Source organism: Drosophila ficusphila, unplaced genomic scaffold (genome assembly GCF_018152265.1).
Source record: "Drosophila ficusphila isolate 14025-0441.05 unplaced genomic scaffold, ASM1815226v1 contig_791, whole genome shotgun sequence".
Lineage (NCBI taxonomy): Eukaryota > Metazoa > Arthropoda > Insecta > Diptera > Drosophilidae > Drosophila > Drosophila ficusphila.
In genome coordinates, this window is record NW_025064737.1 from 11,081,981 (window position 1) to 11,098,768 (window position 16,788).

Genomic DNA, 16,788 nt, shown 5'->3' on the forward strand with positions numbered 1-16,788 from the left:
TATCATCATCCAGCAGCCAGTTGTGGGTGGGAAATAAACAAGTTGCGCTCTCTATACCTCTCTTTTGCTCTCTGGTGACCTGTCCCCGCTCTCGCTCTCCCACACTCGCCCCGTCTCTTTCAGTGGCCTTAGTCCCTAGTTGGCAACTCGTTTACCTTTTTTATTTTTTGCTTTTCGCTTTGAACATCTGTTGTTGTTAACTCTTTCTGCCGCAAAAATCAGTTGAAACAAAGTCATGTGGAATTTTGGTAATGCCAATCAGAGCCATATGCTGTGACAACCTGAGATTGCAGGCCCATGTGGCCATCTAATGTTGGCCAAAACGATGAAAAGCCATAACACAAACAGTTAAAGATACTTTGAGTTTGATTTTCGGTAGTGAAAGATACGCATTCGATTTAATTGATTCAAATGTCCGAGTCATGTGATCGTTTTGATTCCCACACGAAAGTTTAAATCAGGTTTGAAGTTTGGGTTTTCAATCTCAAGGGGATCCTTTCCCATAACTTAAAATGCTACTTTCTATATACATAATTGTGTCATTAAAAAACTTAAAAAATTACTTTTGCTTAAATCATTTAAGTATGTGCTCTTAATATTTCTCTAAATATAAATATGAATCATCTATTCAGGTAAATCTTTCTAATAATAAGCTTCAATAACTTTTTTTAATGTTCAACGTTTATTTATAGTTCCGTATGTAGGTTGGCTCATTTCCTGTTAGAACTTTCCGTTTTTAGCATGTGATTATATTTTGCTCTGTTTTGTTTCAAAACTTGTTTGGGGACCAACTTGCATGAAATGGTATAGCGATCTTAATTTTATGATTATTGTTAGAACATGTATAAGACGCCCCATAAAAAAAGAAAAAACACAGTAGATTTTATTGACGTTCATTGAATTTTATTGAAATTTTGCGAGTTAATACAAAACCGAAAATTGAAATTATTGCAATTAACATTAAAAACGCCCGCTCACCGTTACAATGCCACTGAAAAACGTTTGTTTAATACTATGGTTAACTGATTTACAATTACTAGAAGAGAGTGTCTCGGTTCTTGCTACAAAAATGTAAAATAATAGTCACATTTAAAATTGCATAATTTCTAGACAAGTGTAGATGTTATAGTATGTCGTACATATTGTTTTTTATTTGTTTTTGTTTTGGAGAAATTCTCATGCATAAAATGTTTTTGTATTTCATAATCATTCTTCATTTTTTTTGTTTTGTTTTTGGTTTTTCTTTTGTTTTGTTGTAATAATTTGGAATTATGCATTATATGTTTTAAATTTTATTGCATTTTATGTAATTAAATATATATAACGTACATCACAGCAAAACTTTATAATTTTTTTGTTTGTGTTTTTTTTTTATCGTTTTGTTACTATAAATATATTTTTATGATAAGCTTTTGATTTTTTGTTTAATTGTTTGGAAAATAATAAACAAGATAGTTAGAAGAAAAACTATTCGATGGAAACACCTAGTATTAGTGCTTTTAGTTCAGGATAGACGGAGAGGTATAAAACGAACTCAGTAGCGTTAAATTATCGAAACCGGATTAAAAGAATATTTTGAATAAAGTTTCTTTTCTGCTTAGCTTGGTTGATTGAATTTTTTACATATACTCGTAAGTAATTATGTCAGTGCACGTATAAAAGGTATTCAATTCATGTATATAATATATTCTATATATAGCTATTTGCTTTTATCATAACGTTCTGTTATTGTGACAAAAAATAAACTTTACTTTTGGGTTTTCGTTTATCATTCAGTTGATGTTCCTACTAATAAAATTCTAGAAAAGCACAACACCTTTACAATGGTCTTTTGGAAATACCATTCATATAGATTAAAAACAAGAAAGAACCTTATAGTCGAAGCTGCCGACTATTCGATACCCGGTACTCACTGTCTTGCTACAAAATAAGTTGCATACCTTAAGGCGTTTGCTTGGCATAAAAACATTCAAAGTTGTTAAAAAGAAATGGTCAAATTTGGTAAAGAGTTTACTCCCAAGTAAGGTATTACTTCGGTTTGAAGGAAATCTAATTATTTGTATCAAGAGGGCATACAAGATTTATATATTATTTCCAAGACGGACAGACGGAACATTTAATGAAAAGGCTTACAAAATATCCCTGAATTTTGCGAGTACCGTGCATAATAAATACACACACGTTTACACATATACTAGGTATCAAGATTTCAGTAATGCATAGCTTTAGTAAGGATTTGAGAACGGAGAGTTGGGACTCTGACTCTGGGCAGGGAAAGTGCTGCAAACTCTCGCTATAAGCAACGGATGACCCAATAGATACGGCTTACGGCCCTCCCGAACAGGCTAAACTAGTGTTATGTATATCGTTTCTCTCACAAAAAATCAATGCTATCCATAGTATATATATGCTATAAAAAGTTGAGTTAGTTTCAATGGTTTTTAATACGAATGGAGGGCAGGAATCATTTCAATTTACTTGTTCTTCTCATTTCTCGTTTGGTTTAGTTCCACGTTAATTGGTTATGTGCTTACCGATCGGTAGATAGATATCGATAATTATTGTATGGTACTCGTACTTGTACATGTATATTGGTAAAAATTGTTTGCATTCGTTCTTCGGCTTCAAAGGCTAGTGCACGTAGTTCGCTTGAATCGCATATATCAGAAGGAAACTCTCTATATATGTATGTATATCTGGGCGTGTGTGTGTGTGTGTATATATGATAATCGTAATACTCGCATCTGATGCAATTTCTTTTAATAGACAAGTCACATTTAAGGAGGTTAAGGTGTTTATGTATGTATGTTAATGCTTGTGTGTTTAGAGCTACAGACGTTACAGTTCAAAAGGCAAAAGTACTACGGAAGTGGATGGACTGGCAAAAGGGGCGGTTGAGGTCACCACCCACGAACGCTGGCCCTGGAAAAGTCTGGTTACGATATAACGATATTTGTGTTTTCATTGCGATTGCATTATGTTTAATTACGCACACATCTACTACAAATACATTAATAAGCCCACCAATATACATATGTTTCTATGCCTGTATGCTAAATTCTTATGTGGTTGGTTTTCCCTCCTGTTAGTGTGTGTGTGTGTGTGTATATGCATCTATATATATAGTATATTTGCTGAAACGCTTATCGTCCTTCGCTCATCTGGTTTAGTCGATTTCAAAGATTGCTTATATGTTTCAAGGTTAGTTGCTTCCGTTTATAGTTACCAATTTTTAAACAGTAGAAACGAAAAAAATATATATACGATCTCTTCTTCCTTCCTTTTTTAAGATAATTTTCTCTCTATCTTTGTTTTTTGTTATTGTTTTTTTTGCTAGTGCAAGAAGAAGAACTTCTTCAGTGGGTTCAGTTCGTACAATTAGTATAAAATGCAATGCACTATATTTATGCTGGTTTCTATGTATGTCGTATAAGGATACATATAGTACGTTGTTAAAAAAAACTAAAGTAATGGTAGTAATTATAAAATACAAAGAGGAAGCTGCAAATATTCAAGCAGGAAACACAAATCCAAGTTACAAATATTCCGCTTGCCTAAATACGTATTCTTTATAATATAGAGTTTTTTTTGTAGGTATGCGTTTGGACAGCAACAATTCAAGAGAAACTATTTTGATTTGGCAATGGCATCTCAAAGCCCTATTACATCTCTTCTGAACACCTTCCAAAATTATAGGAACTTTGAGGGACCGTTGCCAAGCACTTGAATACATTTATTTATGCCTCGTTCATATTTAGTTGTTTCAAATGGATTATAGGATATCCTCGAGTGTGAAAGGCAAAGAAAATCTATAATGAATATTGTGCAAATCTTGGCTTATATACAGACACTTGTTTTACGGCTTTATCATTCTCTATACACACAAATATATATATTTATATATACGCAGTTAAACTTTAGTTGAAATCTTGGTGGTATGCATATATAGGTTACTCCTAAATACGGTTACCATTACTCACATATAAACTAATGTCTAAGACAAGCTATTGAAGAGCCGGCGAGTTGCGCGTGGTTGGCGAGAGGTTGTGGATTGTTTGTTGTTATTTATTCTTTTTTTTGGCCGAGTTGGGCAAAGGTATCTAGCTGAGGAGGAAGCTTCGACGGTTTGGCAGTTGGATTCGTTGCGCGATACATCAAGTGATGGCGGGTGGGTGGTGTGGCTCCCCCGGCCGAAAAAGACCAATCCTTTCCACCCCGAAAAACTCCGGCACCACCTCGTCCACTCATCGTCCGGAAAAGCCAAAAAGCTGGAGGTGTGTGTGTGTGTGGGTGTGGGTGTGTTTGTGGAATAACACGACAGATCTAGGCCGCTTGGCTCTGCTGGGGGTTGGCGGTGGTTGCTGCCGCTGCGGCGGATGTACCCGCCACTCCGGCATTTCCGCTTCCGCCGGAAGTGCTGTTCAAAGCGGAAGCTGCTCCTGAGCTCGCCTGCGCCTGTTGCTGCTGATCGGCGCCATCGAAATAGTCCGACGCATTTCCTCGGCAAATCGGACACGTGCGGTTCGACTATTAAGCACAAAAATATTTAATTATTTCCTGCACGAGGGCATATATTTTTATTGAGCACTCACCCTTAGCCATTTGTCCACGCACTTTGCATGGAATTCGTGGGAACAGGGCAGGACACGCAGTAGCTGGCGAAGCTCAAAGTCGCACATGCACACCACACAGGATGACTGATCGCCTAGAGGAGCAAAATATTATTTATTTATGAATTAATCATTAAAATGTTAAATTCGCATGTGTATTAAAATTCATAATTACATTCTTTGTAAAATATAATACAAGTCATAAGAAAAATAATAAACTTATCATTTTGCAGTTAATAAAGTTAATATTAACAAATTCCAAATGAATAGGTGACAATTTTGATTAAAAGTAAAATTTATAGCATACATTTTTGGGCACACTTAAATTTATCGCGTATACGCAACGTTGTCTTTTGAACAATGATAAATGCTTATCAATAGATCTGATTTTTTATCCACTTACCATTATGCACCTCCGGATTGAATTTGTAGCTGGGCAACTGGTCAATCTCATTGCGGGTCAATCCCCTTGGCTTGGCCTCACCCAATCGCTCCGCCAAACTGAGCAGCGCCTCGTAGTTCTCCGTTTCGTTGGTGTCGCCGGAGCTCAGATCGTGTTGGTTGTACGGCGATAGCGGGAACATGGCCCTGGAAATGGTTCAAGGGGATATTAAGGAACATATTCATATGCCAATCTGGATAACAGAACTTACAGGAAGTTGAGCAAGAAGCCCGGGTTGATGATGCCCGAGGTGGCCTGAATCTGCACGGGCGCTTGGTGGGCGGCCAGCGATTGTGGCGGCAGGACATGGCGATGGCCATGATTCGCCGGCCAGAAGCGCGGTATGCGGCGGTGGGGCGGGAATGTGCGTCGCTCCGACGAGATGATGATCTGCTGCGGCCCGGCGGACAGCTGGGCGCTGGCCTGGGCGGCGACGGCCGCTGCAGCTGCCGCCGTGGAATGTAGATGGTGGGTGGCGGCTGCCGCAGCCGCTCCGCTCAGCGGTGTGATGTGAATGCCCGGCGGCAGCTGATGGGCATGCGGATGGGCGTGTGGATGGGCATGCGGATGCGTGTGCGGATGTCCGTGGGCACCGGGTCCGCCGGGGCCATGATGACCGTCCAAATGATTGGCACCCGGCGCCTCAATCGGTCCCAGATTAGCTGTGGCAATCGCCACCACATCTCGCTGTTGCTGTTGAGCAGTCAACGTGGCCTGGGCAATCATTTGCTGTGCGGCCGCAGCAGCGGCGGCCATTTGCGCCTGCGATGGCACCGAAGCCACTTGGAGCGGATGGGGAGCAGCCAATCCTGGCGGTGGGGCGGCGGGGAAGGGCTGCGTGTAGACACCGTGCAGGTGGCAGGGTGCCAGTCTGGCCTGCGCCGGTATGGGATACGTGCAGAAGGAGGCCCAGAAAGGCTCCGACGGACGGAGCTGCAGGCTCACAGGCACCTGGTTGAGATTGAGGTCCACCATCAGGGAGGCGGGTTGCGGCGGTGCCGGCGGATAGCCCACCGTTTGCTGGTGACCCGGTGGCTGCGGCGGTGCCTGCACCTGCTGCAGAATTGGACCCACCGAGCTGCTCGACGCAGCTCCTCCGCCGCTTCCCCCGCTGCCGCCCAAATCCCACGGAGATCGCTGGACATGCGGCGGCGGTGGCGGCACCTGCTGTTGCTGCTGCTGCTGTTGCTGCTGGGGCACGTAGTGTTGCTGCGGCTGGTGGTGGTGCATCGGGTGGTAGTTGGAAGGCGGCTGCTGCTGCTGCTGAGGATGATGCACCTGCTGTTGGCCATACTGCTGCTGCTGTTGCTGCTGCTGCGTGGAGGTGGCCACATCCCGCAAACGCGGACGACGCAACGGTGGACTGCCCTGTTGCATCTGGAGAGGATTAACAGGGAATTTGAAACCATTCCAGTGGGAATATTACTTTAAGTTACGAACCTGAGCCATGAGGCACCTGTGTTGGGTCTGCGGACCATTCTGTGGCCTTCCGGAAATGCGACGACGCTTGCGCGACGGACTGTCCGAGTTGAGGCCTCCCGGTCCGTTGTTGAGCGACAGCGAGGAGCCCGACAGACCCGATCCCGAGGGCAAATCGCCCATTAATCCGGGACCACCGGCGGATGTAGAGGCACCATTGTTGTTCCCATAAGACATGTGCTGGTAGTGCGATCCATTGCGGCCATAGCCTCCTCCGCTGCCGCCGCCATTGCGCATAAAGTTATACGAGGAGCCCTCGGCTCGATCCCGATGGTCTGGTCCACCCTGATCCGAGTTGCCAAAGTGCTGAAAAGGTAAATAGGATATTTAGCATTATTTATCACGGAGTAATATAGGTATAAGTTGATATACAAGCTTACATTATTCAAGTTCCTGTCGTTGTAGTTGCGCTGGTGAAGGCCGTTCATGGATGAGGAGGCGTTGTTCAGATGATCGGACATGTACCGTCTGCCGTTGTGACCGTGTCCGTTTCCATTATTCCCATTACCGGAGTAGTCCCTCGACAGGGCAGGACACACGCCGCGTCGGTAGTAAATGTAGTCGGGTGGTCCGTTCGCATTGCCATTGCCGATTCCATTACCGATTCCCCGATTGTTGTTGTTGTTGTTGTTGTTGTAGCCACGCTGGTGATTGTGGCCAAGATTGGGCGAATTGCCGGTACCCTGTCCCTGGCTGTGGCTATTGATGGGTGCGGATGCGTTATTAATTTGATGTTGTTGTTGGGGCAGCATCGACGACGCAGACGTTGACGAAGACCCATGAGGAATTATATCGGTACAAGAATTTACATTCACAACATCAGTAGGATTACTATTTGTTGTTGGATTGATTGAATTGAAAGTTGTTGCGTTGATTGAATTTGAATTCGTTCGTGTTAGCGGGAGGGATTGGCGATTAGTCTGTTGCTGTGGATTATGCAATGGATGGTATTGGTGTTGTGGATGGTATTGGTTTTGGTACTGATGTGGATTGGGATGTGGATGATGGTTCTGACTACGTGGCGGTGGGTTAAAATGATTCTGATTCGGGTTCTGGTTCTGATCACTGGAATTCGAGCTGGAACTGGAACTGGAATGGGATCTACTTGTTTCGAAGGACACTACTCGCTGGGCGGGAGGCGTGGCAGGTCCCAGCGTTAGGCACAAACGGGCGGGATTCAATCGCACCAGGGAAACGGACATGGATCCATAGGTGTGGGTCTGTGGTCCCCTACTTCCCGAACACATCTCATAGTAACCGGGATAGGAATTCTGGTTGGGATTGGCATGGGAACGCTGACTACTCGGATTGCTAGTGTTGTTGCTATTCGAATGCCCGTTGCTGTTTGGGGAGTTCGGAGAATGCGGTGGGTATTGGCGGTAACTGTTGTTATACTGATGCTGCTGCTGGTGTGGTGGACTCGAATGCGGGAGGTGGTGTTGGGGGTGCATTTGGGGATGCTGTTGGTGGTGAGTTTGGTGTGGGGGGGAATGGGTATGATTAGTGTGACTGTGGCTCTGAGTGTGACCATTGTTGTTGCTGTTGTTGTGATGATGATGCGCTTTGCTATTGTTATAAATACAAGTTCCGCTAGAATTACTTGTTTGTACATCGCTGGATTTTCGATTTTGAGGATTGCAGTTGCAGTTTGTTTTAGATAATATGTAATACATATATACGTATATATAGAGAGTATAATATTCGGTTGTACGAGATACAGTTGAAAATTGTTCAATCAAATCAATGCAGTAGCAGTGTGTGGTAGTATTAAACACAACCCATATATAGTTATTTGTATGCATAATACATGTACAGGTAGTAGGTAGTAGTAGTAGTGGTGTATATATGCAGAGTGGTAGCCACACACATACGTTATTTAAATATTTTTTTATTTTGCAGTAGTTTTCGTTTTTTTTTTGGTTTTATATGAAGAAGAAAGAAAAACGAAAAAGATAAAAATAATATATATGTAAATGGCAAAATGCAATAATTAGATATTAGTTTAATATAGATATATATATATATAATATCGATATGTACACACATTTAGTATAAAACAAATACGTACGTACTAATTTGTTTCACATCGTTTGCAGATTTTTCTATTTTCCTTTTTTTAAGTTCTGCTCTTTTTTGAATGCATTTTAGGTGGAAATTTGGTTAGTTTGCTATTTTATTTATTTATTTGTTGCTCGCTTAGTTTTTATGCACACTACGCTTACCAAAAATCGAAATGGAAACGGAAATCAAAACAACGAAACGCCAATCGCACACTGTTTTTCACACTATTCAAAATTTAACGTAACGGCAAAAAGGCAACTGTAACGTAATAGGCCGTTCTCACTAGCTAAACACGAGAGAAATACATTGGATACGTATATATATATTTGAGAGAGAGAGATAGAGAGAGAGAGAGTGCTGGTCATGCTCCAAAACTATACAAAAGAGAACGTAAACCGAAAACGTAAATAAACTGGTACAAAAACAACTCGTACGTAGTTACGATAAGCTTTAGCTTTTCTTCAGCCTGTGAAAAAGCTTTTACGAATTACTGTTTAATTTTTTGTATTTTTTTTAGCGGGGTGAGAACGGAAACGGAAATCGAACTGAACGGAGATCCAAAAGATCGTGATCGAGCGGGGCACACACCATATTTGTAGTAGTACTTAGGCCTAAGTATAGTTACTTATGTACACGCACAGCAAGAGAGTGGGGGAAAGGGGCGTGTCTAAGCGCCGAACGTTGTAGTTAATCGTAACGAAAGCCGGTGTCAGCGTAACTCTTATGGACTAGATGCAAAAGCTGCGATTGCAACTGGCTAGAAATACAATAACAACTATTGTACTGTTATGTAGGTGTGTTTAAAATAATAGCAGTATTTGCATATGAAATCAACCACTATTTGTTTAAATAGATTTTTCATTTAATTTTTCAAGAACAAGTTGGTTTTAAATAAATGCTATTAATTTAAACACAGCTGTATTTTAGGTAGACGACAAATCAAAGAGGAGTACTTGATAAACAGAGTGTGACAAAGACCATACAATGCTGTACTTGTTAATGTTATTATTTGTGGCTCGCTTAAAGTTACACACACACACAAACAGTCAGTAGTAGAAGAGAGTAGAAAGAGAAAGAAAGAGCGAGGAGTAAATCAAAAGAATGATATGCTCGAGCTATTGGAAAAGAGTTGATTCAACTGTTATTTTGATAAATTGTCAGTTTTCATTGTTTAATATTTTTATTTTTTTGATTGGTTGTTTTTTTGGAATTTCTATAAGGTTGGTTTGTCAAACATTCTAAGCCGCAGTGTGCAAAATGCAAATAAATAAGTAAAACATTAAGCTGAGTTTGTTGATCTTTTGCAAAACTCGACTCGGTTCACCTTGACCTACGCAAAGTTAAGCAAAATACATCAACCAATAGTCATCAATATACTTAGCTATCAATCAAGAAACTCAACTAAAATGCATCATTCATAAAATGTCGAAATCGAAAAAAATTACAACTAGTTACGGTACGGTTTGGATAAAGAGGAAATTTTGTAACTAAATTCATACTTGGCTTGCACTTTTCACGGTTGCATTTCACATATGTATTTATCATCGCATTTATGTTTGTTCTTGGTTTTTGCTTTTGTTTTAGTTCAAATTTAACAAATAGCGTAAAACGTGAAGCGACACTATGCGCAAAACAAAAGAAAGTTAACCAAATCATACATAATTTTAGATCAAATAAAAATACTGTGGGTTGGGTTAGGTCTTGAAATTTAAAGCATGTGAACACCCTGTCTAATGACATATCTCATTTTGGTACTCTTTAAATTTAAAACAAAATGTCTAATTCCCATAAGTTTTTTTTTAATTATTTGATTCCTTAAGTTATAAGACTAACGATGAATCCAATTATCGGGTGGTAACTGTACAAATATGTATCTTCGATACCCAATTCGTGTAACAAACATGCTACGAAAAAAACCCTCGTTTTAATGATGCATGAAAAGCACTTATTCACCCGACTATTTTTATAATTACTTAAACGCTTACAATCGTTATTTGTCGGTGGCTTCGCCGTCGATGTGTTTTCCTTGACCAATCAATTGGAGCTCACTTAAACCTTCAGATGATTTCTGCTCTAAGCAGTCTAAAAGCCCATAAACGTAAGAAGCAATTGCCAACTACCCACACAATATGAAGTCAGTGGGAAAAAGAGGGGATGGCGATTTAGGTAGGTCCTTGGGGATGCTCTTATTGGGCCAGAGAGAGGCAGAGAGAGGGGTTAGGAAAGAGAGATAGCATGCTGTTAAGTACTTAAATCCGTTAGGCGCGCTTTAATTTAAAAACAGGAAGAAGCGTTTTGGGACAAAGAAACGACTACGAAACGAAAATGAAATTGCTACATAATAAGTTTGGTTCGCCATTTTCAAGTGCTCTTCATGCATTTTCTTAGGGAACTGTTTGATTGGTCTTAAGTTTATGAAACATTGAACGTTCTTTGAAATTGTTACAATGGAAATCAAGAGATTCTGATTCGGTTAATACGGTTTCTTCTACGGAACTTCACACTGCTCAAAAATTTCGGGTATGGTATAGTAAAAGCGATTAGAGAATGTACATACGATAAAACATTAAGTAAATCAAAACATAGTTCTTGCTGGATGGTTCAATGGGGGTGTGTATGTACGAGTATGTATGTTCTTGGGGCTTTTTTTTATGATAATGCAGGAATAGTTACAACGGTAATTAGTATGAATGGTATGGTAACTGAGTGGGGTAAACTGTGCCAATTTTGACGAGGAACAAAACACAAAAAGGTACAATACGCAAGAGAACGCAAGAGAGTTACAAATGATCGAAAAGTATTAACGGTATAACACTATATCCTTTATGTGTCGCCATCAAGTTGGCGATGCAAGCTTTTTTGTTTTTGGTTTAGTGCTTCGAAAATTCAACGGTTAGGACCAATTAAAATGTTTTTGGTTGCACTACGAAACGCGACATTAATTACAAAATTCTCCCTTTAGCCTAAAAGCGATTTTCGGTTTTTTCAGTTCAGGTGTAATAGAGATAGAGATAGAAAGTAGATAAACTGTTCTAGTCGTGGGGGGAAGTTACAAGGATATGTCTTGTTAATCATGGATGGATTTTGGGGGATTTCGGGAGCGGTTCGGATCGGAAGGGGTACGTTTCAAATTCGCTTTTTTTTTTGAAATGTCACTTAAGGCTAACATAAGACTCGAGATCAGAAGATCTCGAGTGAGTAGGTTGATAATGGTTCTAAAACACAAGCGGCTCTCGGCTCTTACCAATTCGGATTTGCATCTTTGTTATTGACATTGTTGCTGTTGATGTTGCCACCGTTGATATTGTTGTTGTTGTTGTTGCCGCCGTTTAAATTGCACCAAGGACTGTGGTTAGACAATAGACTGTTGTTGTTGCCCGACCGCTGCTGTCCCTGTTGTTGTTGTTGTTGCTGCTGCTGCTGGACGTGGGCGTGCGGATGTGGGTGTGGCGAGTAGAGCATGCGACCCCCCACACCGCCCCCACCGCCGCGATGCGAGCGGACCGATGATGAATTGCGGGAGAAGGGACGTCGGCTGCTGCCCCCATGATTGTTGTTGTTGTTGTTGCTGCCGTTGCCCAAGTTGCCGCTGCTGGCATTCGAATTCAACATGCTGCTGCAGTTGTTGCTGCTGCTGCAGATGTTGCTGCCGCTGCAGATGTTGCTGCTGCCGATGTTGCAGTTGCAGTTGCAGTGGCTGTTGTTGTTGTTTTTGTTCTTGTTACTTTTGCTGCTGATGTTGCTATTCGACTTTCGACTGGGCGATTGCTTTCTTTGGGCTTTTTCTTTTTTCACACAGCTGTGGGGCGGAAGTAAAAACGAAACGAGACATTTTGCTTATAAAGTGACCGCTTTCTTATCTATGCAGCCCCATTCCGTTTTGCAATCTGAATACATTTTGGGAAATGTCCAAAAACTGATTAAACTTCAATCTTTTTTCAATCTTTTAAACAATAGAAAGACTTCATCTTTAACAGAGTAAATCCGTTTAAAGCAATAGTATTTGCATAAGCCAAGCCATAAAACAAGGCTATCGCACTTTTTGTCTTAGGTAATTAATTGAATTTGTTTCACTTTTCATTCTGTGTTCAGAGAAACACTTTTACTTAATTTGAAGTGGTTTAACCACTTCTTAAACACGAGTTCAAAAACTTGTGTTAAGCAAACAAGCTTTAGTTGAATATACTATTAGCGAGTTCTCAAGAAACTAAGAACTGTACTCTAAGTTGAACTTTTATTATTTCAGATTCAACTTATCGGGAATCACAATGAAATAAAATTCTTTCAGTTTCTTGGCCTCCATCTCAGATTATCAAAAACGGAAAAAGGTTTGTATGCTCTAGAGTTTTATGGTTTTTGATTATGTATTATTACATTTTGGTGTTGTTTTTATTATTTATTTAGGAAGTATTCTAAGCCGGACCCGCGCTCCAGAACAGAAAGCAAACAACCAACAAGCCAACATGCTCAATAACAAAACATTTATGGTTTCTCTAGTAGGCAAAATACTTACTTAGGCAAGGATAATAAAATATTTATATATGTGTATATATTGATATGTATATATACGTGTGGGTGTGTTTATGTGTGGATATATATGTAAATATTTGTTGTAATCGTAATAAATAAAACAGCAACAATTTTTCAGTTTGTTTTAACAGTGTAGCTTTAATAGGTTGTCAATTATATGGAACTGAGATGAGATACGTGCGTGGTTAGTTTTTTTTTCAACTATAGGTAATAAGTACGATATAAATGTATATAAATTCATGTATTGGGGGTATGTGGAAAAGCTGCCGATACAGATACGTTTACGATATAAATGTATATATAAAGTTAACAGTTACGGGTACATAGGTAGTATATATGTATGTGTATATGTGAGCTAACTTCGCCGACTCCGTCCGCCAATGATAAGTGGTAACGACAAATTTTACACTTCCAGCGTTTCCAGTTTGAGTTGTTAAACACGATAACCCATCGTTAAGCCGCCCCTCGCATATATACATACATATTTATCTCTAGATGTGTTTGTGTTTTACATGAATGTGTCAACTGAACAAAAAACAATATTAGTGGTTCTGTTTTTCGGATAGAATGGATATGGATGGATCGAGGTTGGGGGCGGATGACTGATTACAAACTTATCACTTATCGCCCGGCGGGCAGTTAGTACAATCAAAAGATTCCAGATCAAGAGAGCGACAGATAAAGAGGGTTACACTTAACGTACATGGGCCGTGTTGTGGGTGTGAGTGTGTGTGTGTGTGCTCTATAAGTAGGTAATATAAATACTAGGCGTAAAGTAGAAAACGAACATGTGCAAAGTAAAACAAACAGTGTGACAATGTCGTGTTGTCGTATATAATATATAGCATAAATGGATGGGGTTAGATCGATCGTATTGGAACCATTAGGGGAACAGAGGACAAATACAAATAATTACAAGATGGCTAATCGTACTTGGTACTTCTTCTTTTCAGTCTTCGATATGTTTAACAGGTTTACATAAAAAAACAAAGCTTACAAACTAAAGCCGTTTGGTTTGCCAGTTGCGGTAGACCGTTGATAGGTTGGTTTGTTGATCGGTTCAGGTTGGCTGATAGGTTGGTTGGTTTTCGTTTTTTTGGTTTTTGAAGGCAGTTCGAGGATTAAACGTTTAAAAGTTGAGCTGAGCTGAGGTTCAGGTGTGTGCAGTTTGCGTTTTGCAGTTTGCAGATAACATTTGCATTTGCGCTTGCGGTAGTTGGTCAGTGAGATTGAGGTACAGATACGGATACGGGCCAGATACAAAAATTGTCAACGGCACGGCAACGCAAGGGGCAGATGACAGTCTTATGTGGTACATACGGGGCTTGTATTTAGTATACACTTTCGGTTTAGTTGCTTTCGGTATCAGTATCGCTATTTGTTGGTTCTTATTTTGATTTTTACATGTGGCTATATACGAGAGTCAATAGGGGAAACACTTGATGATCGGTATTCGTTTGAGAGACGTGTGTGTTAAAGAAGCGGGGCACGTCTAGCCGCGGCCGTTAACAATGCAAATTTACCACCAAAACCAGCAATAAAATATTGTATGTATGCTAAAACAAAGAAAATAAAAGTAAAAGAAAACATTGCTATTACATTCAGTTGAGAAACTAATTACTTGGGTTGGTTTAGTTTTGTTAGCAATAAATGTATGTATATGTGGGAAAATATTGAAATATAGGTCTAAATATTCATATAAAGCCTGGTTTTACTAGCGGCCAATGAGTATTAATGCCAATGTAATGCAAATTAGACGTAAAAAATAGGCAGGCAGTACAATATACAAATGCTTGGCTATCATAACGATTATGGTTGTAATTGTGGTTCAATATACAGTTGCAGTTAAAATAATAGTGCGGTAAACTATTATTGGGCATGTAGTCATTGCCAAGGTTTGGTTACTTTAATATGTTGAAGTGGAGTAATATATTTAACTTTTAAAAATATAGTTAGTAGTTCAAAGGAATGAAATTTTTAGTTATAAAAATATCTTTTATAGGTTGTATATTTTTTTAAGTTTTTTAAAAAGTGCTTATTGCTAACTATTACTATATTTGGATAAAAAAACTTTGGCTGGTTTAAAACGTTACAGAATGCCTCAAGAAGTATGCTATGATATTCTTTTAAAACCGGAAGCCCGATTTTCAAACTTAACCTTTGATCCCATAGCATACTTTTTGTCAATTTTTTGTTAAGGCTTGTTACCCCACCGGACTTTATGTCATCCCCGTCTAAGATGGTTTTGTCATCGCTCAAAAACTCTCTTTGATTAGGGCATTTGTGGTAAATATTATTATACAGATAAGATAAGTGCAATTCTAAACATAGATTAAAAGGCTAAATAAGGCGATAACTTATCTCTAAAGGGGCTCCCCTTCAGCATGACAGAAAAATGACTACGTTTTCATAATTTAGCTATTATTTTGACCACAACTGTGCGTGAGTGTTGCCCAGAGGGGCGCAACTCCAAACTCCGATCGAAAAGCTATATAGCTACGGCTACTATTCATACTTGGCCAGGGTCGGCTTTCGAGTTGGGGTCACAACTCCGCCCTCTCAAAATTAAAACAATAAATTATAAAAAATATACGCATATACACACAAGCAAGCAGACATCAAAATATTCGCTTTTCTGTGGAGTCCGGACCCAACAACGCACTCACACAATGAAACAGAAAAAGAGAGCCCCCAGCAGAGAGCGGCACTGAGCGGTGGAGAGAGAGCAAGAGAGGACCAAGAGAGGACCCACCTAGCAAAGTCTCGCTATGTGTGTCTGTGTGGGTGCTCCTCTTGTTGTTGCTATTGCGTAGTCATGGCAGTCAACTCCATCGAATGCTCTTTTTCTCGTTTCGTTTTCTTTACACACATTGATTATATGAATATGTGAATATGTATACTAACGAAACGCTTTATTGTTGGCTGGCTGGTTTTTTTTGGCCATTACGCTGCTACTTGGCGTTTCAAAACACGATGATGAGGCTAAAAATTATGTGCTTTTCTGGTATAGACACAGGTTTATTTGCATCGGCTGCCCCAACATAACTGCACTTTACACTCACAAACACGCACTAGGGCAATCTTTATTGCAGGCGATTGGGGCGGGGTATTGAATTTAATGCGGAATAATCAGATTAATAATAATACTACACACCAGACGCGGAGCTCCCGACTCGACGGCAGACAAAGACACAGTGGTAGAATGTACCCAGACCAGACGGGGCGCTCCTCACTCTCGCATTGGCTCTCTCTCTCTTTATTCCGCTGCGAGTGTAGATATGGATGGAAAATCGAAACTCTGTGGCTGCCCCCCGCCCCCATCAATAGCGCTGTCTCTCTCGCTCCCCCGCACGGACAAAATCAACACAAGTTCACACACATACAGGCACACGGACGTGAACTCACAATGACAACCACTTCGTCACTAGCAGATAAAAAAGTGCTGGCCTTAAAGAAACCAATTGCGTTTTATGTAATTCCACTACACTTTTACGTTACAAAAACAGGCACTATTCATATTACACGGTAGATATAAGTACTTAGTACCGAGTACGGATTGCTGAGCAGAAAAGTATCTTTAGTTATAAGGCTTTATGGGAGTTTACCTTGGATCGACCTGACAAATGGTGTGGCCGCGGCGCGACTGGACAAAGTTACCAAGGGTTT

At 40.2% G+C, this 16,788-nt stretch overlaps 1 protein-coding gene across 8 annotated transcripts; it reads right to left on the reverse strand.

Annotated features, from left to right (window-relative positions):
* Nucleotides 1-881: 881 nt before the first annotated feature.
* Nucleotides 882-16,769, reverse strand: LOC108098861 (transcription factor mef2A). 8 transcript variants are annotated; one of them, XM_017202028.2, is made up of 9 exons: nucleotides 16,728-16,769; nucleotides 14,120-14,678; nucleotides 11,837-12,391; nucleotides 6,912-8,145; nucleotides 6,493-6,837; nucleotides 5,264-6,429; nucleotides 5,014-5,198; nucleotides 4,593-4,705; nucleotides 882-4,527 (listed from the first exon to the last, which is right to left on the reverse strand). In XM_017202028.2, the coding sequence occupies exons 3-9, from the start codon at nucleotides 12,202-12,204 to the stop codon at nucleotides 4,324-4,326; spliced, it is 3,615 nt and encodes a 1,204-aa protein (XP_017057517.1). In that variant the 5' UTR covers nucleotides 12,205-12,391; nucleotides 14,120-14,678; nucleotides 16,728-16,769; the 3' UTR covers nucleotides 882-4,323. The 8 variants fall into 8 exon arrangements, with proteins under 8 accessions (XP_017057517.1, XP_017057521.1, XP_017057520.1 ...); XM_017202032.2 differs by having other exon boundaries at nucleotides 16,669-16,739; XM_017202031.2 differs by lacking the exon at nucleotides 16,728-16,769 and adding an exon at nucleotides 16,277-16,360.
* Between the last annotated feature and the right edge of the window lie 19 nt (nucleotides 16,770-16,788).

Excerpts from the sequence above, each read along its gene's own strand:
- LOC108098861 (XM_017202027.2), bottom strand. The coding sequence starts at position 16,443 with ATGGGGGCGGGGGGCAGCCACAGAGTTTCGATTTTCCATCCATATCTA. Across the intron at positions 12,392-16,276 it reads AGTCGGGAGCTCCGCGTCTG|CTGTGTGAAAAAAGAAAAAG; the intron begins GTGTGTAGTATT and ends TCCGCCCCACAG. Across the intron at positions 6,430-6,492 it reads ACAGGTGCCTCATGGCTCAG|ATGCAACAGGGCAGTCCACC; the intron begins GTTCGTAACTTA and ends AATCCTCTCCAG.